At 37.9% G+C, this 24,262-nt stretch overlaps 1 protein-coding gene across 2 annotated transcripts in view; it reads right to left on the reverse strand.

Moving 5' to 3' along the window:
- Nucleotides 1-22,981, reverse strand: part of opn9 (opsin 9) — a 26,274-nt gene extending 3,293 nt beyond the window's left edge. Inside the window, exons 1-7 of one of the 2 annotated variants that reach the window (XM_005157939.6) lie at nt 22,636-22,981; nt 9,152-9,281; nt 8,872-9,022; nt 5,925-6,064; nt 3,988-4,126; nt 3,675-3,789; nt 3,084-3,164 (exon numbers count right to left, since the gene is read on the reverse strand). In XM_005157939.6, the coding sequence (XP_005157996.2) occupies nt 3,084-3,164; nt 3,675-3,789; nt 3,988-4,126; nt 5,925-6,064; nt 8,872-9,022; nt 9,152-9,278 (753 nt within the window). In that variant the 5' untranslated portion in view covers nt 9,279-9,281; nt 22,636-22,981. 2 annotated transcript variants of the gene reach the window in all.
- Nucleotides 22,982-24,262: the final 1,281 nt, after the last annotated feature.

A 24,262-nucleotide genomic window follows, 5' to 3' on the forward strand; every position in this document is an offset into this window, starting at 1 on the left:
AAGGAAATTGGAAATGTGAACAGAAATGTTAAAAAAAGGACAACACCATGGCTGAAGTGTTTCTGTTAGACAGATGTTCTGTGTTAAACTCTTTTAGTCACTCAAAGCTGATGTGTTATGAATGGGTTAACGTTATATGCACAGAAATGTTGTTCAACCACTGAAATCTCCCAGCAATAGATTAATGTGACTATTTTCAGTTTCATAACGTCTTTTTACAGCATCGATATTGTAGATTTTTATTTAGTTTAACAACAAAACATCAGTGCTCTTCTGCCTAGCCTGCTTTACTGAGGTGAAGATGGTTTTATATTCACATTGGGTCATTTTTTAACAATGATGTGCTCCCTGTATTGTTTACAGCTCTACTGAAAATTCACTCTGAAATAGCATGTAAGTGTGGCTTAGTAATAAGTAAAATTTCTGCACATCGCAAGACAAACACTAACTACATTTCTAACTGGTGAATGACATAAACTAGTGGGTTGTCTGCTGTTGTGTCGTGGTGCACACGTCCATGATTTCAGGAGGCGTAACTTTGAACATTCCCTCCCCGCCGTCCAAAGATAATATGCTAAGCGGTTAGCATTTTGGCAGATCACCTACTGCATCTTTAAGGCGTCATTTCACTCGGCGGTCATTTTTGAAAAGCCTCTTGGGCAGTATGCTCAGGCACTCAAATCAAATTCTCAAAAACTGTTTGTCAAGCTTAAAATTACGTCACATATTTGGAATCACTGATACAATAAAACATCAATTGTCTCATAAGTTTCATTTCTAAATGTTCGAATCATACAAAATCTGCATTTTTTCAGGATGTCTAAGCTAATGCGCATGCATACTTAAAAAGAATGAGGTCATGACACCAGCCTCATTTATGGCCATGTTACACATTTTCATCCTCTAAATCAGTGGTTCCCAACAGGGGGGTCGCGTCCCACAAGGGGGCCTCAGCGAGTTTTGTGGGGGGTCGCGTCATATTTAAAAAAAAAATCTTAGCAGTGGACAATTAGGAGAATGATCATGTTGCCTTAGTTCATTTTATCCCCTAGCTCAGTGATCCTCAACCTCTGGTCTGTGGATCATTTGGTACAGAGCGGCACAAGCTATCATTAATTAATTAAGTTTTATTTATTATCTTAGTCGGAACAATCTTTTTTTTTTTTAAAGTCTTTTTTTTTTTTTTTTAAACATTTTTTTTTAAACCATATTCTCTCGCTCACATCTCTGTCACTTTAACGCCCACATTTAACCGAAAAAGCAGCAAAATGAGTAAGAAACAGATGTCTTTAGAAAGTTTCTTTGCTAAGAGAAAAAAGGCCAAGTGAAGGACCTGCAGACTGGCAAGGAATAGATCCGCAACCCACTTGTCAACAAATCAGGTGAATCCACCATGGCTGTGCGAGAAGATCAACTGATGGAGATAACAGATGAAGGCGGCCTTTTAGGGGGCGTTCGCATATCGCGTATTTCTAGAGTCTGCACAAGTTAGTTGTTTCCAGTGGAGGTGCGTGGCATGTGTGCACAAGCGGCGTGACGTGCTCGCACCAGTGAACCCCGGGTCGCGAACGCACCGCGGGTCATGTGACAAGCATTGACTGATCAGCTTCAGCTTGTATGGAATTTCGTTAAGACAAATTTACTCAGACAAACACAGAAGACACAAACACAGCAGTCCTTTATACTTTTCTCCATCAATAAAACATGTATCAGAGAGTGACAGCAATGTTTTGTCAGTTTGTCATCCTCTGAGAAAATGATGGTCGCATAGCAACCTACAAAAAAAACCAACCCCCTGCAGTAAAATTGTCAATCGTTGACCGGTAAGTGATGTTAAAAAGTTTGAGGACCACTGCCCTAGCTGACCAAAAATGGTCAAATTTGTAATTCGTTCTCCACAGAAAATCAGTCTCACTGATTCACCTCGCAGCAGTCCTCACACTAATTGATAGAGCATAACAAATAACATGCAAGTATTAAATTGTAATAGCCTATATTATTTTTTTCCCTTATAAACTTGTGTGAATACTGATATTTTTGTAATTAAATTTCAAATAGGGTCAATTTAAAGGCCAAAGGGTTATATTTTTCAGTTACAAATGGAATACTGATGTTTTGCTTTTATATTTTACATTATTTATTCATTCATTCAATTTCTTTTTGGCTTAGTCCCTTTATTAATCCGGGGTCGCCACAGCAGAATGAACCGCTAACTTATCCAGCACATGTTTTACGCAGTGGATGCCCTGCCAGCTGCAACCCATCTCTGTGAAACATAAGGCTATTATATGTGCATAAACATATCTAGATATAGTAATAAACATTCTGTTTGTTTGAAAACAACATTTATTTGTCATCAATACTGCAAAGTTATATGAGTGACTATTTCATTAAATGTAGAGAGGGTCCTTACTATATTTCTGGGGAGAAAAGGGATCTCAGGCAAAAAAAAATAAAAAATAAAAATAAAAAATGTTGGGAACCACTGCTCTAAATAATGCTTCATCAGATCACACTAATCTTCAGAGGTAATTCACAAGTTGGTCTTGTTAGTTAGTGGGGGAGGGGGTATTGCAGTAGTTGCTGTCATGTGATGTGCGTTTGACAGGATGGACTGTACCTCATATTTGTTTCACACAGTTTACAAAACAAAAAAAAAACTTGTTTTTAAGGATAGTAGGTTTATTTAAAAGTACAGATTTCAAGCTTTTTGTAGATATATTTCTTATGTCTGTGAAGCAAGTATTCGCTGAGATTCCAGTGTGTTTGTTGACCACAGAAACTGTTGTAAAAACACAAGTCTGGTACAAGTTTCTGCCCTGAAGAAACGTCAGTCTATATCGATCGATGATTGGAAGGACTTTATGGCCATTATGACCAATACACTTTTCCACATTCAAAACTAGACGAGTGACATGTCTTGTGTACTCTATTGTGTTTGGTATAGTTTTCTTATATTTTTGTACAAATCAAATAATATAATTTTATACAAATTCACCAATTTATTCAACAAATGATTGCTTTCTCATGAATATTGAATGGTTCTGTGAATTTAAGCAAAGGTATTATCGATGAAGACTTACCTTTGTCAGTCGAAGATCTTTGCTGTTGTGAGTGACGTTTGATGAAGGGATTGAAGCCAAAATGTGACTAGACCAATACACCTGAAATCACACAATACTGGATCAACATTTATATAGTTATTCTTCCGTCAACATTAAGTCAAATAACAATAAATTTACTGATCTTGATATGCCTAATAGCTTTTCATTCATTTTCTTGTCGGCTTACTCCCTTTATTAATGCGGGGTCGCCACAGCGGAATGAACCGCCAACTTATCCAGCAAGTTTTTACACAGCGGATGCCCTTCCAGCTGCAACCCATCCCTGGGAAACATCCACAGACACATTCACACTACGGACAATTTAGCCTACCCAATTCACCTGTACCGCATGTCTTTGGGTACTGTGGGGGAAACCGGAGCACCCAGAGGAAACCCACGCAAAGGCAGGGAGAACATGCAAACTCCACACAGAAACGCCAACTGAGCCGAGGTTCGAACCAACGACCCAGCGACCTTCTTGCTGTGAGGTGACAGCGCTACCTACTGCGCCACTGCCTCGCCCTGCCTAATAGCTTCAAGTTTCTTATTTCATAAATCATAATATCTTACCCTGATTACGATAGCAAGGTATGAGGCGATGATAATGAGGGTAGGAACTCCAAAGCAGAGGGACAGGATCAGGAATATATAGATTCTATCAGTAAGTGATGAGTTCATCCTCCACCTGTGGTCACAGGAAATATGCATGAAGTCATACAGACATTTATTTCTAGGTTGTGGTCTGCTTTTTGTGGGTAAAATAATATTTGTAAAATTTTTACACTTAAAAGTGAACTTGTGTACTTATCAATTGAGAATGCAATCTTAAAAAACCCACACACCATTGGGGAACACACTGCTACTAATGGCTGTGGTTGATTACCAGTTTATGGTGCAGCTGGTTCCAAATGGTTCGGGGCCATAACTACCAAAGCCAAACATGGGAAGTGAGGCCCAGAACAATGTATAGATCCAAACCAGAGTGACAGACAGAGAGGCATGTTTTCTTTCAACCCACTGACCTGAGACAAAAAGAAAATGATTAACATGCTTAATGGCTTCATACAAGTTGCTACAAAAAAGACTTAAATATCAGCCTGATCTCACAAGAAAGGTAAGTATTTTCTGTTTTGTCAATTTAGTGGCTACGAGTTCTGCAAAGTTTAAAATTCAGCCTCCAGTTTTTAAAAGGAGGCATGGCACCCAACCCCGCCCTTAAACCAATTGTCATTGGGTGATGAGCAAATCGAACTAAATTGTATGAATTAGGTCGTACGAAGTCATACGAATTACCCATTACAGTTTTTCTTGTTTGCTTTGACCTGGTTAAAGAAACTAGGTTCCACTTCATTTTTATTATCACTATTCCAGCAGAGCAGAAGACAGGTCTTGCAAATGTGTAAACCCTTTCTCATTGGGTTGACACATTTTCCCCAATATTTTTCATAACAGTTAATTGTCATTCAAGCGGTCCAAACTCAATTGTTTTAGCCATAGTAACCAAACAGAAACCATCTCTTCCTAACCATTAGAAGCTATCAAGATCAGTATGATTACACTGAAGCACCGGTTTGACACTCCTTCGTTATCAGCTACAATGGCAAGCAATTGTGCACTGATTCACAGTTCTGTATTTTGAATTTTGTTGCCCATTGTGTAATCAATAATTGAAAGAGCTCATATATTTGTTAGCAAATTATGTTGTTTGAAGGAAAAAAGCTTTTGCTACATATTTTAAATGTTTTGACATGGTATGAGCGTTTTGCAAGCAAAATGTGTCATTTTGACCATGAGTGCCGCTGTTTAGGCCTGTGTGTTAACTGTTTTGAAAATGTGGAGTTTCAGTTGACGGCTGCATCAAAGCAATCAAGAAAAACTATAAATCAAAAAGTTCGAATTGCCATGAGATTGCCTTGGAAATCTACAGGCTTGATGTTTTGTTAGCTTTGTTAAAGGCAGAGTATATAAATTTACCTTGGTTGAAACGCGTGGTTATTTGAGTTACTGTTGCCTTTCTATCAGCTGGAACTAGTCTGGTCATTCTCCTCTGACCTCTGGCATCAACAAGTGCCCACAGAACTGCAGCTCACTGGATATTTTCTCTTTTTCTGACCATTCTCGATATAAACCCTAGAGATGGTTGTGCATGAAAATCCCAGTAGATCAGCAGTTTCTGAAATACTCATACCAGCCTGTCTGGCACCAACAACCATGCCATGTTCAAAGTCACTTAAATCACTTTTTTTGCCCATTCTAATGCTCGGTTTGAACTGCAGCAGATCATCTTGATCGGTTTGAACTTGATCTCATATTGCATTGAGTTGCTGCCAAGTGATTGGCTATAAGAAATTTGCGTTAATGAGAAGTTGACTGGTGTAACAAATAAAGTGTATATCTTATAAAATGGCTCATACAATACATTCATGCAACTATTTATATAAACATAAATATACACATAATGCAACATAAACATATTTTGGATGAGAATAATCTGGATTAATCCTTTGATTAAACAGCACTAAACATTTCATTTTATTTAATTTCAACTACTTAAATGTATATAACAGGTTGAGGCTTTATTTAACATGATCTTAACAGCTGGCCACAACAATCTAGTCAAGATTAATTTATAAAGTATAATCTTTATTATGTTATATTCTTATATTCTTCTTTCATATATGTTGTGTTCTTATATTTTTTTAGTAACCTAAAATTGTAACTCTCAAAAATGTCCATAAATTAAAAAATAATGAACATAACTTAAAAAGTAAAAAAGTCAAAACATAAAATTATTCTACAAACAATAAAAAGGAAAGTTACCATATCGAAAGCTGCAAATCTTAAAGCAGCGGTCAAGGGATATGAGGCAGGTGGTGATGAGAGATCCAATCCCGAAAACAAAGCCCTGAATTCCATACCATATACATCCTGTTTCGCCAAAAATCCAGGCATGGGACAGACTGAGAAAAATAAATAGGAGAAAAGAAAGTTTATAGCAACAGCAAAATCCTGAGCACAGCAAATTCTAAAATACCCACAAAAAGCCTGCATATATGCTCAGATATAAGGTTTTTCTGAGTAAATATTTCTAACAGATTGCCAATTCTTTATGAACTGTGGCTGTGTTGATGCATATACAAGTCTACAAGCCAAATACTACATTTGATGATATTTTATCCATATAACATCACTGTGTACTGAACAAAGATAAACAAGATTTATTTTGTATTTATTTTTCTATCTTCCTTTACCCAAAGACATGTTTTGATGTTTCGAATATTTACACGGAGTTAGACATTTAAACTGAAATTCCGGGAGTTCCGGGAGACTCCCAGGAAAACAGAATGGTTCGGAAGACCTTGTCAGTGATGCACCCATGTAGCACAAGTATTGTGCTATCACTGATCTACCCCCAAGTTCCTCTCTGGGCATGCAATGCTTTGGGTTGTACACTTCTTTGAGGCTTCTCCACACCCTAAACTCCACCACATGTGGAAAAGACAGTGATGGTGGACTCTTCAGAGAACAATACATGCTTTACATTGTCCACAGCCCAAAGTTTTTGCTGCTTGCACCAACATTTTTCTAGATGGTGCTCTGCTGTGCTCCTTCCAAGGCCTGGCATGGTCACTTCAGTTTGCAGCCTATATGCATCTGTGGCTTGTGTCTGTTGCCACCAGGGCTCTTCTATACTACTCATCTTACCTGTTGAACTGTTACTGTTTAACTCACCCCTTTTTCCCCTGCCTATCAATAAGGCACACCAACTCACTCTGTGTCCTTACAAAACATCTCTCTTTCTATATTCTCTCATGAAAACAAAATTTGATTAATCTAATGAGTTTTGGTATAAAGGAAAAATCAATAATTTTAGTATTTTTGACTATTGCCAAAAATGTAGCTGCGGACCATAAAAACATAACATAAGACTGATTTCATGGTCCGGTCCTAGTCGCAAATGTGTAAAGCTTTTGGCACCTTAAAATGTATTTTAATTCAAATGGCAAGAAAAAAACAATGGCTCTGAATTTCATTGGTTTTTGTTTGTTTGATTTTCTTCATTTTTCATTCAGTGAACTTTAAAGAAAGCACATATAAAATATTTTACTTGTTCAGTTGGCAGTAGCTTTGATTCAACCCCATTTTGATTATGCTACTATATTTTGGTATAATAGCTGCTCAAAGAGTATGAAGGAAAAATTGCAAAAGGCACAAAATAAAAGTAGTACGAACCATTTTAAAAAAATTCATAAAGCACATTTGCACAAAGAGTTTTTTTTTAAGAATTTAGGTAAGTTAACTATAAGTAAAAGAGTGTTTTAAACTGGGAATGAGAGCAGCATTCATATAACAGCATTCATGTAGTACTAGGGGTTGGGATTTTATTCATTCATTTTCTTTTTGGCTTAATAGTCCCTTTATTAATCTGGTGTCGCCACAGCGGAATGAACCGCCAACTTATCCAGCATATGTTTTACGCAGCAGATGCCCTTCCAGCTGCAATCCATCTCTGTGAAACATCCATACACACTCATACATTAAGGACAATTTAGCTTACCCAATTCACCTGTACCCCGTGTCTTTGGACTGTGGAGGAAACTGAAGAAACCGGAGGAAACCCACACAAGCGTAGGGAGAACATGCAAACTCCACACAGAAATGCCAACTGACCCAGCCGAGGCTCGAACCAGCAACCTTCTTGCTGTGAGGCAACAGCACTACTTACTCCACCACTGCATCATTGTGTGATAAGGATAATTCGTTTGAATGGTGGATCATGATGTTTTTTTATATGTTATTGTATTGTGAATAGGGTTACAGCTGGAAGGGCATCCACTGTGTAAAGTATATGCTGCAACGTTGGCGGTTCATTCCACTGATTAATAAAGGGACTAAGACGGGAAAAAAATAATAAATGGATAAATGTATTTGTGAATAATTTTGTTCCTGTTTTAAAATGTGGAGGTACTGTTTGTTTTGCCGCCTTTTTGTTTTTAACAGGGAGGACCACAATGGAAACAAGCCCAGGGCTTGATTGTGTGTTTACATTTTTTATTTCAAAATGTATAGGATACTTGTGATTTTATACAGCTTGTCTAAAATCTGTGAAATAAAAATTTAATTCATTTCATTCATTCATTTCTTCATTTTACTTTCAGGTTAGTCCCACTATTAATCCGGAGTCGCCACAGCGGAATGAACCGCCAACTTATCCAGCACATTTTTACACAGAGGATGCCCTTCCAGCTGCAACCCATCTCTGTGAAATAATTCAATTCAATTAAATTTTAAAATTGCCTCTAAGTCACATCAGATCAGTCTAATTCCTTGCATTATTTAATCATGAATGGCTTACTATTTCAATAGTCAGTAATCTTTATTCCTTTTGACAAAACATCATGACCTTGACACTTACAGACAGCAGAAGACACAAAGGGATGATAATCACAAAAGCAAGCGATGCAATAATGAGCTTTACACTGAAAAAAGTGTTGCATGCAGAACTGTTGCAATAAATTTATTTGTGTTGAATTTAAACAAACAAATTAAGTTTAATAATGTTCAACTTAATTTGTTTGTTTAAATTCTACCCAAATAAATTGTTTACAACTACCTAGCGTAAAAAAAAAATTGAGTAAATCCAAGGAATCATCTTTGAATATTTTTTTTCAGTGTAGAAAAGAGAGCTCTTACGTAACATACACTACTGGATGTACTCTGAGTCTGCTCCGTAAATGTAAATGTGCATTCGGTACAGTGGTGGTACCTCGAGATGATGATACATGGCGCCCCCAGCAGACTGTAGCCGAAATCACACACAGCCAGATTGATGGTCATCAACTCATGCGCTCTGAGCTTCTTTCTCCGCTGACCATAAACCAACAAAACTAACCCATTCCCAAATACTGACACCACGCCTGAGAGAAGAAGAAAAAAACAGATTACTTTGTCAGGTGAGTTTATATATTAAGCAATAAAAATAATATTTGCTAAAGGCATTAATAGATCAGCATTAATTGATAAACTAATCAAAACAGATAACTGACCCGTGATGATGAGGAAGACGGCAATGCTGAGGTCAGCAGATGGGGATAGCTGTGAGCGGAAGGCATGAGGGATGGATGATGGGACAGAGACAGACCCCATCCATGAGCCATTCACTCTCTTAGACATTAACTACCGACAGAGAGACATACAATGGGAAAAAGAGAGAGAGTCAGAGGATATAAATATATTTTAAAGATATATTTGCTGCTGTGCCAAATTAACTGATGTTCAAATCCACTCAAGCAAAATGCTGAATGTAAACAAAAATCAAACAAAAACAGCTGCATATATTTATACATTGCCATGCTCTGTTAAAACTGGCTCTATATTAATGATGCTGATTAATAATGACAAATATCGATTTTAGAACTGACATCAAGATTCATTTAAGGGTAATTCTTCTGCTAGGGGCACTTTTATGTCCTTTGATCATATATCCAAAAACATATATAATTTTGTTCAAATTCCTCTTTCTTTGTCAAACTAACAATAAAACCTACTTTTAAGAAAATTACTACCTTTCTATTATATATTATTCATATTATTCCTTTTAGATATCAAAATAACTGTTTTACCCTTGTCGCACGCCAAGAGTTTTTAAACTTCAACTATAAAAAATAACAGTTTAAAATATTATTTATCTGGTATCTATTAAAGTATCTTAATTAAGCACAAGTGAAATAATTTAAATATTGTATAGTTATTGACTATTATCAATATTATTTTTCATACAAAATATAGCTGTCGCACAGTATCAGTGTCATTTTCACCACAACACTGTAATGTCGCTTTAAAAAGTTTGTGTGAAAGATTATTTAGGTGGCTTCTAGGAAAATGAATATTGCCATCTGAGAACATGTTTAAGATGGAGGGAATTTGCATTTTTATCAACAACACTTGAAGAAAAATCAAGGTAAATATTGCTTTATAAGGAAACACGTTTATTTTACGACATTTGCAAACATACTGTTCCTTCAAAGATGTCTTTAAAAACCAAACAAAATGAAAGTATATAAGAGTGTTTTGTATACATTGAAGGCTAGAATCAATATGTTGTAAAATCTGTCTACAACCATTAAGATTTTAACACTATTACTTCTTTTCAAAACCGGGGGCCTGGGGCAGACTGGGACAAAAATTCAGCCCTGGCACTGTACCACCCTGCCCACATTACCACACCACTTTCACTACCTATATTGGTGTACAGATGGTAAAATAATATAAGTAGTACCATGTCATAGATAATTAAACATTTAATGTATGTGACTGGAAGAAAAACAACTAGTTTATAACAAATTTATAAATAAAGTAAAAACTAAATGAAAATGATCTGTGAATCTCATAGAGTCCGTATGCTGTCTGTTTATACCATTTGTCTGCTACGTATGATAGGAGTAACCTGTGAATGTGTATCACACTCACGCACACACCTTTACACACATGCACACGCAGCACTATATTCAGCATACTTTTATTCACAAATTACAATAATATATGTAATTCTATATGTAATCTACCACACTCCTCCCTGTCTCTGCTAGGCCTAACGTGGCATCCTTTATCACAGCACTGGTATTGGAAACACCCTAGTTAATAAACACAGTATAGGATATAAAGATTGCAGCGAAATGTTTTCTAACTGACTGCTCTCAACATTTGAATACCAGGGTTTCTGCAGGTGTCACCAAATCAAATTTAAGATATTTTAAGACCCTTTTAAGACCAATATGAATGCAATTTTAGACTAAACACTAAGGATTTTTTCTAATGGTCTGGTAACTGTCACCGACTCGGTCTTAGTCATTCCCCTCGCTGGCCAACAGAGGCCGCCATCCCCGGACTTCTAAGCATTACATCATCCACCAAAACTGATTGTGCACACACCTGAACTGAATCCCGTTAACGACCCACGCTTCCTATATAAGCCACACTCAAACACCAGTTCATTGCGAAATCTTGTTCAGCCAAGGCCAACATTTCTGAGCGTTATTACCTGCCTCAACTCCTGTGCATAACCCCGGACTGTTTCTGACTCTGAGTTGCCTTCTGCCTGCCCTCGACCCACACTTGTTATACGGACTCTGAACCACGCTGCCTGCCCTCGACCCAAGCTTGTTATACGGACTCTGAACCACGCCGCCTGCCACTGATCCATGCCTGGTATATCACTCTGTGTCTGTCAGCCGCCAGCCCCACAATCTATATTGAATGCTGTTGATGTGAGTTTGCACTTTAGTGTGTGTTGTATTTTTGTGATTGAACTGTGTCTATTGAATACTGCAAAATGGATCCCTCCGCATCAGTCTCATCGTTACAGAAGACTTTGCCAAACATGGATCCCACAGCAGGTCTTGTCCCAAGAAGTCACAGCTCAAGCTCAGGTACTAACAACACATCAGCAACAGTTGTCCCATTTAACCCAGCTCACCGATGAATTGGCAAGATCTATGCAAAACCTGCAAGTTGCTTCCACAGGGCAACTCACCACCAATTACTCCAAATCAACACCCCGTTACACCGATCCAACCTTTTCCGGTGTTCGTTTGGCATTTCCAGACAAGTTCACAGGTAACCCAGCTAAATGCAAAGGCTTTTTACTACAGTGTAAACTGTTTATCGCTCAACAGCCCCATTTGTTTAATGATGAAAAGAGTAAAATTGCTTTTGTGTGCTCCCTGCTCACGGGAAAGGCTTTAGACTGGGCTGCTGCAGTCTGGCCAGACAATAACCCAATTTTTCCCTCATTTAATGACTTTCTCAAACGTTTTTGCATAGTATTCGACCATCCTGATGGAGGTCTTAATGCTGGTGAGGAGCTTTTGTGTGTCCAACAGAAAAGTCAACCTGCAGCGAATTCGCTCTACATTTTCGCACACTAGCTGTGCAGACTGGCTGGGCTGACGATCCTCTGAAGACTCTCCATAGAAAGGCTCTAAACCCTGAACTGCAGAATGAGATAGCATGCCGTGATGAGGGAAAAATCACTGGACCAGATCATCGAGCTGTCAATCAGGTTGGATAACTTAATTCGAACCAGAAAACCCCCATGTTCTGTTTCTCCTTGTCCTGTATCCCCTGAGAGCTTCACTGAACCCATGCAACTGGGCAGAACCCAATTAACCCCTGAGAAACGTGAGAGACGACTGAGAAACCACTCATGCCTGTATTGTGGTCTTTTGGGTCATACAAAGTTGTTGTGCCCAAATAAACCACTTTGTTCTCTACCTCCAATAATATTCTGAGTTTACCCATTTGTCTACAATATGGTTATGTAAAGATCCCGACTCTAGCTATGGTTGATTCAGGAGCCGCTGGCAACTTCATTGATAACACGTTTGCCACAATCCACTCCATTCCTCTAACCACCTGTGATTCTTCCTTAGCCATCACTGCTATAGATGGACGCCCCCTGGGGGAAGGAAACATCAAATTCCGAACTCTGCCACTCTCTCTTCAAACAGGCTCTCTCCATGAAGAAGAACTCTCCTTCTTAGTGATTAACTCCCCTCAGCACACCATTATCCTCGGGTTACCCTGGTTACAGACTCATGATCCCCAAATTTCCTGGAGTACTGGTGAGATCGTAAAATGGAGTTCTAACCACTAAGTGTCTTAACCACTGTCTACAGTCTGTCATTCCTGTCCAGATTAACACTATCTCTGCCTTTTCTGACGATCCTGATTTGAGTCAAATCCCTGAAGTCTACCAAGATCTCATTGAAGCCTTTAACAAGCAGAAAGCCACTAAACTCCCTCCTCATCATGAGTATGATTGTGCTATTGAGTTGCTACCAGGTACAGTGCCCCCTCGTGGTAGGATCTTTCCTCTCTCTCAGCCGGAGACCGAAGCCATGAATACTTACATTTCAGAGGTGTTGGAGAAGGGCTTTATTCTACCATCCACATCCCCTGCTTCAGCTGGCTTTTCTTTGTCAAAAAGAAGGACGGGAGTCTACGCCCGTGCATCGATTACAGAGGACTGAATGAAATCACTGTCAAGTACCGCTACCCCTTGCCATTAGTCCCAGCTGCCCTTGAACAGTTACACTCAGCACAGTATTTCACGAAATTGGACCTCCACAGTGCCTACAACCTTGTTCGCATCAGACAGGGCGTACTGTAAATGGCCACTATGAATACTTAGTTATGCCCTTCGGCCTAGCAAACAGTCCTTCCGTTTTCCAAGCCTTCATAAATGAGATATTCAGAGACATGCTCAATCAGTGGGTCATCGTTTACATTGACGACATACTCATCTATTCCAATTCCTTACCTGAACATATTCAATCATGTCATATTCAACATGTCCTAAAACACCTGATTCAAAACCAGTTGTACGCCAAAGCATCCAAGTGTGAGTTCCATTAAACCTGTATATAATTTCTGGGTTATATAATCAGTCCCAAGGGCGTTGCCATGGATCAACAGAAGGTCGATTCAGTCACTCAGTGGCCCAAACCCGAAACCATCCGGCAACTCTAACGTTTCCTTGGCTTCGCTAACTTCTATCGAAGGTTTATCAGAAAATTCAGTACAGTAGCCCCTCCCCTCACAGCCATGGTGAAAGCCAATAATGCCCGTCTGAACTGGAGTCAGGAAGCCACCCGTTTCAACCAGCTCAAGTCTCGCTTCTAAACCGCACCCATCCTGTGTCACCCTGATCCCAATCAACCGTTTGAGGTAGAGATAGATGCCTCCAACACGGGTATCAGGGCTATACTCTCTCAGAGATCCCAGTCAACCAACAAGCTCCATCCCTGTGCTTTTTACTCTCGCAAACTCAACCCAGCTGAGAGAAACTACGACGTTGGCAACCGGGAGCTTCTAGCCATGAAAGCAGCATTGGAGGAGTGGAGACATTGGCTAGAGGGCGCCAAACACTCATTCACTGTCATTACAGACCACAAGAACCTTGAGTACATCCAGTCATGCAAAAGATTTAACCCAAGACAAGCAAGGTGGGCTTTATTCTTCACATGTTTCGACTTCGTTACTTACATTCCCGGATCCAAAAATGTCAAAGCTAACGCCTTTATCTCGTTTGTTTGATGAAGAAGCATTGGCTGATGATGTCGAGCCCATCTTAAAAGAGTCCCTGATATTAGCCCCTTATTCAATGGGATATCGATACTGAAATCTTCCAAGCATCTGATCAGAACCCCACTCCGCAGACATGCCCTGAGAACAAGATCTTTGTCCCCCCCATTGTTACGAGAAAAAATTATCACGGAAGTTCACAGCAGCCCCAGCTCCGGTCATCCAGGCAATACAGCAATTATCCAACTCATTCAGAACCGTTATTGGTGGTCCTCGCAAACCAAAGATGTAACCAAGTTCATCAACAACTGCTCCCCTTGTCAAATGGCTAAACACTCCCGTCACCATCCTGCCGGTCTACTGCAACCCCTAGAAGTTCCACGTCGTCCCTGGTCGCATATAGCCATCGACTTCTTTACTGATCTGCCCCAGTCAAGGAAACACCACTATACTTACTGTCATTGACCGATTTTTAAAGGCTTGCAGACTCATAGCCATACCCAAGCTACCCACAGCCCTAGAGACAGCCAAACTGCTATGCAAATTTGTCTTTCATTACTATGGACTACCCGAAGACATCGTATCAAACAGAGGTCCCCAATTCACATCCCGTCTCTGGTCCGCTTTTTTTCAAGAATCTTCAGGTTAACGTCAGTCTTACCTCCGGTTACCACCCTCAGTTCAACGGCCAGACCGAACGCCTTAACCAAGAGATTGGTCGGTTCCTTCGAACCTACTGCCATGCCAACCAAGCCGACTGGAGTAAACTCCTCATCTGGGCAGAGTATGCACAGAAATCGCTGCGAAAACCATCTACAGGCTTAACCCCATTTCAGTGTGTACAGCTCCCAGCTGTTGATTCCTGGTTCCAGAAATGTGAGTAGGTATGGAATGCAGCTCACACCCACTTATCTCATGCCATCAGGAGATTCAAGGAGCAAGCTGATTGTCACCGTCGTCCTGGTCCCACGTATTCCCCAGGACCGTGGGTGTGGCTATCTACCCGAGACCTCCGTCTGAAACTTCCCTGCAAGAAACTCAGTCCCAGATACGTGGGTCCTTTTCAAATTGTGAAACAGATTACTCCTGTATCCTTCCGACTGACACTACCTAACCACTACCGTATCTCTCCCACATTCCATGTCTCCCTGCTCAAGCCTGCTGTTAGTCCAGCCGAGGTGGATAGGGAGGTAGCAGCCAGTGAACAGGGTCCCCCACCTATCATGATCGACGGAGAAGAGGCTTACTGGATCCACGAGATCCTGAGATCCAGACGCCGGGACGGACAACTACAGTACCTCGTCGACTGGGAGGGGTACGGCCCGGAGGAAAGATCTTGGATCAACCGTGAGGACATTCTCGACCCAACTCTGTTGAATGAGTTCCACTTGCAGCATCCGGAAATGCCGGCCCATCGCCCCCGTGGAAGACCCCGGCGTCGATTCTTCTCACCTCAGGAGCCGTTCGTTGGAGGGGGGCTTTGTCACCGACTCGGTCCCAGACATTTCCCTCGCTGGCCAACAGAGGCCGCTATCCCCAGACTTCTAAGCATTCATTATCCACCAAAACTGATTGTGCACACACCTGAACTGAATTCCGTTAACAACCCACGCTCCCTATATAAGCCACACTCAAACACCAGTTCATTGTGAAATCTTGTTCAGCCAAGGCCAACATTTCTGAGCGTTATTACCTGCCTGATCTCCTGTGCATAACCCAGGACTGTTTCTGACTCTGAGTTGCCTTCTGCCTGCCCTCGACCCACGCTTGTTATACGGACTCTGAACCACGCTGCCTGCCCTCGACCCAAGCTTGTTATACGGACTCTGAACCACGCCGCCTGCCACTGATCCATGCCTGGTATATCACTCTGTGTCTGTCAGCCGCCAGCCCCACGATCTATATTGATTGCTGTTGATGTGAGTTCGCACTTTAGTGCGTGTTGTATGTTTGTGATTGAACTGTGTCTATTAAATACTGCAAAATGGATCCCTCCGCATCAGTCTCCTCGTTACAGTAACTTTAGTAAATAGTTTTTCTATTAATGGAACATCATGTAAAGGGATGTGTTGCTTTAGTTTTCTTTCCATGATTAGGGAATTTAATTTGGAGAATTTGCTGAAAAAATGTAACAACTGTAATAAATTGAATCTCTTTGCAATAAAAAAACTGATTTGGCCAGATTGGGTAGCTTTAGACAAAGTGAATTAAAAACCTGTTTAAAATGATTTAAGACCTATGACACAACATTTCAGTGAATTTAATACCATTTAAGGCCAAAAATTTTGTTTTTAAAATTTAAGACATTATAAGACTTTTTAAGACCCTGTGGAAATCCTAAAAACACATTAAGTAATAACAGTGGCACCAAAAGGAATAGAATATATAGCACAAAAGAAAAAAGCAGCAATATTTGTGTGTGTGTGTGTGTGTGTGTGTGTGTGTGTGTGTGTGTGTGTGTGTGTGTGTGTGTGTGTGTGTGTGTGTGTGTGTGTGTGTGTGTGTACCTGCAGATTTGTACAATTTTGAATCCTTCATAATATATAGTTATTTGTGAATTAAAGTATGCTGAAGCGTTGCTAGTGCTGCATCTCCATTTGTGTGTAAAGGTGTGTGTGTAAGGGTTATTTTATCAATTATATTAATATTAATTAAATAGAGCCACAGTGTTAAAAAGGTTCACATGAACTTCTATTTTGAAGTGTTTCTGGCAATCAGTGATCTCATACTCATGTTGATTGTACATAGAATTGTTTTAGTATATATATATTTGTATAAGTTTTTCTGATTCATTAATTTGTTTATTCAAATTTGTTGTAGACCACACACACACACACACACACACACACACACACACACACACACACACACACACACACACACACACACACACACACAAACCCACATGGATACCTTAAAGGGATTGTTAGCACTTGCATAGTCAGTACTTGTTGGAAACTTTGTGGAAAGAATAAAGAATCAAAAGAATTCTGGATTGATTGCATCTCATTGTCTCTGACACATTCACAGGTTACTCCTATCATAAGGGTTATTTTATCAATTATATTAATATTAATTAATTAGAGCCACAGTGTTAAAAAGGTTCACATGAGCTTCTATTTTGAAGCGTTTCTGGCAATCAGTGATCTCATAATCATGTTGATTGTATATAGTGTTTTAGTATATTTATTTGTATAAGTTTTTCTGATTCATTACTTTGTTTATTCAAATTTGTTGTAGACCACACACACACAAACCCACATGGATACCTTAAAGTGGTTGTTAGCACTTGCATACTCAGTATTTGTTGGAAACTTTGTGGAAAGAATAAAGAATCAAAAGAATTCTGGATTGATTGCATCTCATTGTCTCTGACAATGAGAGAATTAATTACATACTGTAGCATGCATTTAATGCTTTACTTTAAAGACTAGCTATGTATTCAGAGTTCACTACAAATGCCTATGGTATGGCCTAAACCCCTGTATACCCTAAACCCCACCTAATCTGCTGATAATGACATTTTAAAATGTAAAGGAGTTCTACGCTAAGCTTTCAACTGTTAAACACTGTAGGTTACTGTGACAAACTGTCAGAAGTAGTGTGAATGGCATGAAAATTACTTAGTATGTTTTAGTATAATGAGTTAGATGTATATTTTCTGTTTTCTTCTTACCTCCTCTACCGCGCTACTGTCCTCCGACGTAGCAGCAGAATTAAAACCTTTCAAGAATATTTTAGTTAATTTTATGCATTTGGCAGCATCTGATGTTAGAGCCCTTTTTTTTTTTGCTTTCTCTGAGACATTCACTACCGACTTTTCTTTTAACAGTACATCTCTGACAATAAGCTTGTGTGGCACTTATTGTTTGTTTTACATTCTTGCCAGATTTTGATTACATCCGTGTAACCTCTGATTGGGTCGGCCTATCACGAAACCAGCTGGCCGTTGCTGATTGGGCCAAATGCTCAACATTTACTATTATAATTATTATTATTATTATTTTATAATTGAACAGAATTACCAGATGGCCAGTCTGCCCCTGCCGAGGGCCCCATGAATATTAGAATGTTCCTTCCATATTGTACATGCAAATATTAAAGGGCCCCTATTTGACCCCTTTTTTTAAGATTTAAAATAAGACTTTTGTGTCTCTAGAATGTGTTTGTAAAGTTTCAGCTTAAAACACTCATCAGATTATTTAATATAACTTTAAGAATGTTGGGATTTTTTGCTTTATACACAATAGGCTATATTTTGACGATCCAGGCGCAACGTCCAAAGCACAGGGCACAAAAGCATTAAGGACTTGTCCAAATCCACTTTTACTATTTTAAGAATGAAAAAATCTGCTTTGCGCTGCGGCGCATGGTCTGACAGGGTTGAGCGTATTCTCTTAATGAGTCATCTGTGTCTTTTGTGAATAAACCAATCAGAGTCTCATCTCCCATTCCCTTTAAGAGTCAGTTGCGTTATGCATTTGCAATAGATAGCATTTGCTATTTACATAATGGACTTTGGAAATGGTAAAAATGAGCACTTCACTAGCAAAAAAACAGTTAAACAGCGCATCTGCAGCGCGAGAATGAGAGATGAGCCTTCTCATTCTTTACTTTCACTTTCACTCTCATGGATAGGGAAACATGTTGTACGCACAGACATCCAATAGCCTATACATAAATAATTTTGTTTACTAAGCGCAAAGATTTGTTTCAAAACTTTTTTCTAAATTCAGTTCTAATTTCCAGCAAATGAATTAATGAAAAATAATAATGAAGTGTGCTCAAACAACTGAGTTATTTCCAAATATCCATGCTGTGCCCCATAAGACAGGTGGACAAATCTAAGCTTTTTTTTAATAAAACAAATATAAATATGCATATAATAAATATTACTACTATTATTAATAACATCATATAAAAGCAAAGATGAAGATTTGGCGGTGGATTTTATATTTATGTAGGCTAGAAAATAATATTTTTTGTAATATTTTCATCCTTTAATTCTTTTTTATTTGTAGAGATATTTGTGCATTGCTGTACATTCAGTGTGTATTAAGCAATGTGTAAGCGAGACGCACAACTATCCTGCTCTGCGCTGGACTTTAGAACTGCTTTGTTCTGGTCTATTGTGCAGTCCATTATAGTTCCTCAAAATAGCAATGCGCCACCAATGTGCCTTAACACGCCTCCTTTTTAAGACCAGAACGCCTATTGGCATTTGCTATTTAAAGAGCGTGGTGCAAAATATAAAAACGACTCATGCGCTGAAACTAGCAAACAACAATTGCGTTGCACTTTACGTCGCGCCTTGCGCCGGGTATATGAGGGCCCAATGTAGCTAAAATTATTTTAGAATTGTTCTGACACTTTGCCGGTGAGTTGATAAAGACGGAAAAATGACTGTCATTCATTACAAACATGCACTGTTTTAAAAAGATTTTAAACTTGTAAAACACATTCATATTTGATGATGATTGATGATCACAGCAAGCTGAACAGATCTTTTAATCCCAGCTGCTTTGCATTCATTTTGGCTGATATATCATATTGGCAAGGAGAGACCCAAACCACTCTGTAAAGTCAACAGCAGCACATCATAAAGATTTTCAATAGGGCTCTGTGTAGGCCAAATCATGCAACAATGATTGTTCCTGAACAATTTCCACTGTGTTGGCCCAATTGCATTGTCATCATTGTCAACATTTGCATCATAACATAGAATATGGAGGAGGGAGGGCACCCCTCAATGACAAAGGTCCAGAATTTGTCCCATATATGAACTCATTAGTCTTATTTTAACTGCTATGCCACCATAATTGTGAAAATAACCCATCGAGAAAGGCTTTGAGACCAGGCGGAATCCTCTGTTTACTGACTCATCAGCGTGACTTCTGCTAACCAGTTTCAACATCCAGCTTTGCAAGAAAACATACAATCTGACGTAAGTGAGGTCATCTTTCACTACTGACCCACTGTATTGTTGGTTAATTAAATCTTGAACCTTATTCTTGAAACAAAAAATAAATAAAATGTTGTTAAGCACCACAAGCAGCCCATATAAAAATGTATTCAAAAAACTAATTTGGCTGTTGTTGTTATCCATGAAGTTTCAAATGTAAAATCATGAAGCTCTACATTATTATTATTCATTCAAAAATTTTCTTTTTCGGCTTAGTCCCTTTATTCATCAAGGGCCCCCACAGCGGAATGAACCACCACATTGTTATTATTATTATTATTATTATTGTTATTATTATTATTGTTATTGTTATTATTATTATTATTATTTATTTTTTTTATATTTAATTATTCAAATATTATCCAAATTCTAACTGAGGAGAGTTGAATGTGCTGGCCAGTTTGTTATTTTCCAAATAAATGACAATAGGCTGCAGTTTTTCATTTAAAACTTTAGATTGTCTTTAGAATTACAAGGTTCTATCTGACATTTTTGTCAAAATTGAGTTATTTACATATTCTTATTAAATGACAACTTATTTACATTATGGGGTGTTTTTTATAAGTTGTTTACATTTTAGGACTTTTTATTTTAAAAAAATGTTCTATTAAGCAAACATAATGTTTGCTTAATGGAATGCAAAATCTTTGAAGCTCAATATCTCAAAATCATTCAGAACGTGGATAGAACCTTATAACTTCAAGTTGACTAGATTCCTATTATGATATATGATATATAATATTATGATATATGATGTAAATAAACCTGTATTTTAAAAATAAGCATTTATTTATATTTATTTATTTAAAAAATTCTTTAGGAAATATTTTTGGTACATCAAAAAGTGTTTTGAACACCCTACCAGCTAATCCAGTTAAAAAAAATTGTGTTTAAAATGTTACTGGTAGTATTTACTGTACCTTTCATAATTAAATTGAAAATGAGTCAAATAACTGCAAAAAATAAAAAATAAAAAAAAAGAGAGAGAGAGAGAAAGAGAGAAAGGCTGGCTACAGGCCTGAATATGGCTATAAAATAAATGCTCTGATCTTTTTTTATAGCTAGTCACATTTTATTTACATTAGAGTGAGTTAAAAGAATTGATATAAAGATCAAGAATGCCAGAAAAAAATTACTTATTACTGCAATAAGGATCCAGCTTTTAAAAAAAGACCTCTCGCTACAGTGACTGCAGCATTTGTTTAGGCTTGATTACCTTTAGTTTAAATTTGAACTTAAATATGCTTTTATTCACTCTTAGCTCACTTTATACAGCACTGAATTTAAATGATATATTACTCAAACTGAATATAAACAGAACTGAATATATACAGATAAATAAAAGCTGCTAACCTTTTATTTATTCTTATAATTAACTATTGCAACATGCAAAGTTAATGTATAATGTTAATGCATATGAGCAATTCCATGCAAATGTCAATCTTGCCATGAAAAAAATTATGTTTTCACCAAAATAAGGAAACTGTGTTTTTTGTGGTAAACAAGAATTTTACAGTACTTTAGAAATACTCTAATATGCATCTGCCAATGTTTTTAAACTATTCTATTTAATTTACCAAAGTCACACAAGTGGCAATTTCATATCTGTCACATCCATAACGTAGAGATGTCACATCCATAACGACACTTTTTCCTCATAAATGTAAAAATATTAAATTAAATAAAACTGATCAATTTTGTTTTAGAGAGAGCCAACTTTTATCCTTTTGATTGTCATTAAATCTTTTGGGTTGTGTAGTTTAATTCACAGAGTTTCTACTAAGTATGTTGAATACTGTAAACCTGCAGACTTTTTTTTTGTCACATCCATAATGCATGCTTATTTTCATATGTATTTTTCGCCAAGTACAAAACATGTTTACAGATTGAAATTTTTTCTGATTTTATAACTCTGTGGTCAGTTGTTCAAGAAAATATAAACAAAATTTTCAATATAATGTTAACATACACTTTCTATATGAATTTATGCTTTGAGTTTTCACTGCAAATGTCACATCCATAATGCTGGAATTGCTCAAATCCAAATTACTCAACCTAAAACTAAATATAAACAGATAAAAAAATATCTGCTAACATTTTATTTATTCGTATAATTAACTATTGCAATATCCAAAGTTAATGTATGTTATGAGTGAAACTGAATGAACTGCTTATTGTAAAGTGTTACCAAAACATTCTCTTAAAGTGAAGACATACTATAAATAGATAACAAATCACATTTTCCCAGAAATGGGTTGGGGCTGGAAGGGCATCTGCTGCGTAAAAATGTGCTAGATAAGTTAGCGGTTCATTCCGCTGTGGCGACCCCGGATTAATAAAGGGACTAAGCCGACAAGAAAATGAATGAATGAATAAATCACATTAAAATATAATTAAAACCATAAATCATCCTTGTTGTCAAATTAAATTTGGTTACTTACAGAAGCAAATCTAATCAAAGCAAAAAAGTGATTTTTTACTCACATTCCTTTTGGTCAGTCCAATTCTTGTGTTTACTCTCCGTCTTTTTCAGTCTGCTGCTTTCAGTTAATCTCAAAGAAAAAATGCCTGCATTTCAGACGTAAGCCTCTTTTGTTCCTGTTGCTCTCTGTTTATACAGCAGGAGTGAATCAATTTTGCTGTGGTCACTCTGGCAGTGGACCACCAGGATGCACAGCACCTCCCTCTTTGTGCATACCTCTACCTGTCTCTCAATCCTCTATTGCACTTCATAACTTTTTGCTTTTGTGATTAGAGGACATTGCGGAAGATAGATATTTTGGAGAGCCAGAAATGAGGCTTTAGTCAGATGAATAAACATCATATTGGACGAAGCACTTGGGGCTGTAAGATTAATAAAGCACAGTGACATAATCTGTGCATCTGGGTGAGAGAGAGGGAGAGAGAGAGAGATTCATACGGAAGTGTAAATGTGCAAGTAGTCACCCGAACTAAGCAACTAAAGTCACTTAATCCTTCGTCTATCCTCATTCTTATCAACAGAATTGGACAGCTTTAAAGTGCATACACCCACATAGTTCATGCAAAAAGACGAGGCACAAATCCCACAATCCTAGAATGTCTCAAACTTAAAAATAGAACCATATGAAAGTACATATGGTGCATTAATTTTGTTATGATTGTTTGCATCCAAGCATTGTCAACAACTATTGAGATTAATATTTATTTATTTACTTATTTTTGTTTATTTGTTTATTTATTTATTTATGTATTTATTTATTTAAAATTTATTTTTATTAAATTTAATAAAATTTAATTCATTCATTCATTCATTTTCTTTTTGTGCTTAGTCCCTTTCTTAATCTGGAGTCGCTACAGCGGACTTATATAGCATGTTTTACGCAGCATATGTTTTGCCCTTTCAGCCACAACCCAACACTGGGAAACACCCATACACTGTTGCATTCTCACACATAAACTACGGCCAATTTAGCTTTTTCAGTTCATATATACCACATGTCTTGGGACTACAGGGGAAACCGGAGCACCCGGAGGAAACCCACGCCAACACGGGGAGAACACAGAACTTCACACAGAAATGCCAACTGACCCAGCCGAGGCTCGAACCAGTGACCTTCTTGTTGTGTGGCAATCATGCTACACACTATTTATCTATCTATTTATTTATTTAATTTTATTTATTTAGAAAACATGAACTCCACAATAGCTCTCTTGAGCGATGAAGTCTGCATTTTTCCCTGAAGCATCTCATGCCCATCATTGGTACATCTGTGCTTTGCTAATGCAATGCATTAATGCTGAAACGTCCATTGGACCTTTGACTTTGACATCAATAACATTGATAGACATATTTCATAAAGGCCCATCAGGTGTTATAATGGCATGTCTATGTCAGGATGCATTATTCATGCAGAACTAACTCCGATTTATAAATGGAGCGAGTATTGAACTAAAGAGTGTGTCAGCGAGCAAAAGAGAATGCAACAGAGATGAATGCATGAGGGTAGTTTAAAAAGGAAAACTCTTTTAGGTTATACAGATTTGTAATTATTTAAAGCAGACCAGGACTAGTCATTTTTTTGTAATTATTCTCATGAACATATATGCAATTTTAAAAATGACAACAAAG

Source organism: Danio rerio, chromosome 16, assembly GCF_049306965.1.
Source record: "Danio rerio strain Tuebingen ecotype United States chromosome 16, GRCz12tu, whole genome shotgun sequence".
NCBI classification, from domain to species: Eukaryota; Metazoa; Chordata; class Actinopteri; order Cypriniformes; family Danionidae; genus Danio; species Danio rerio.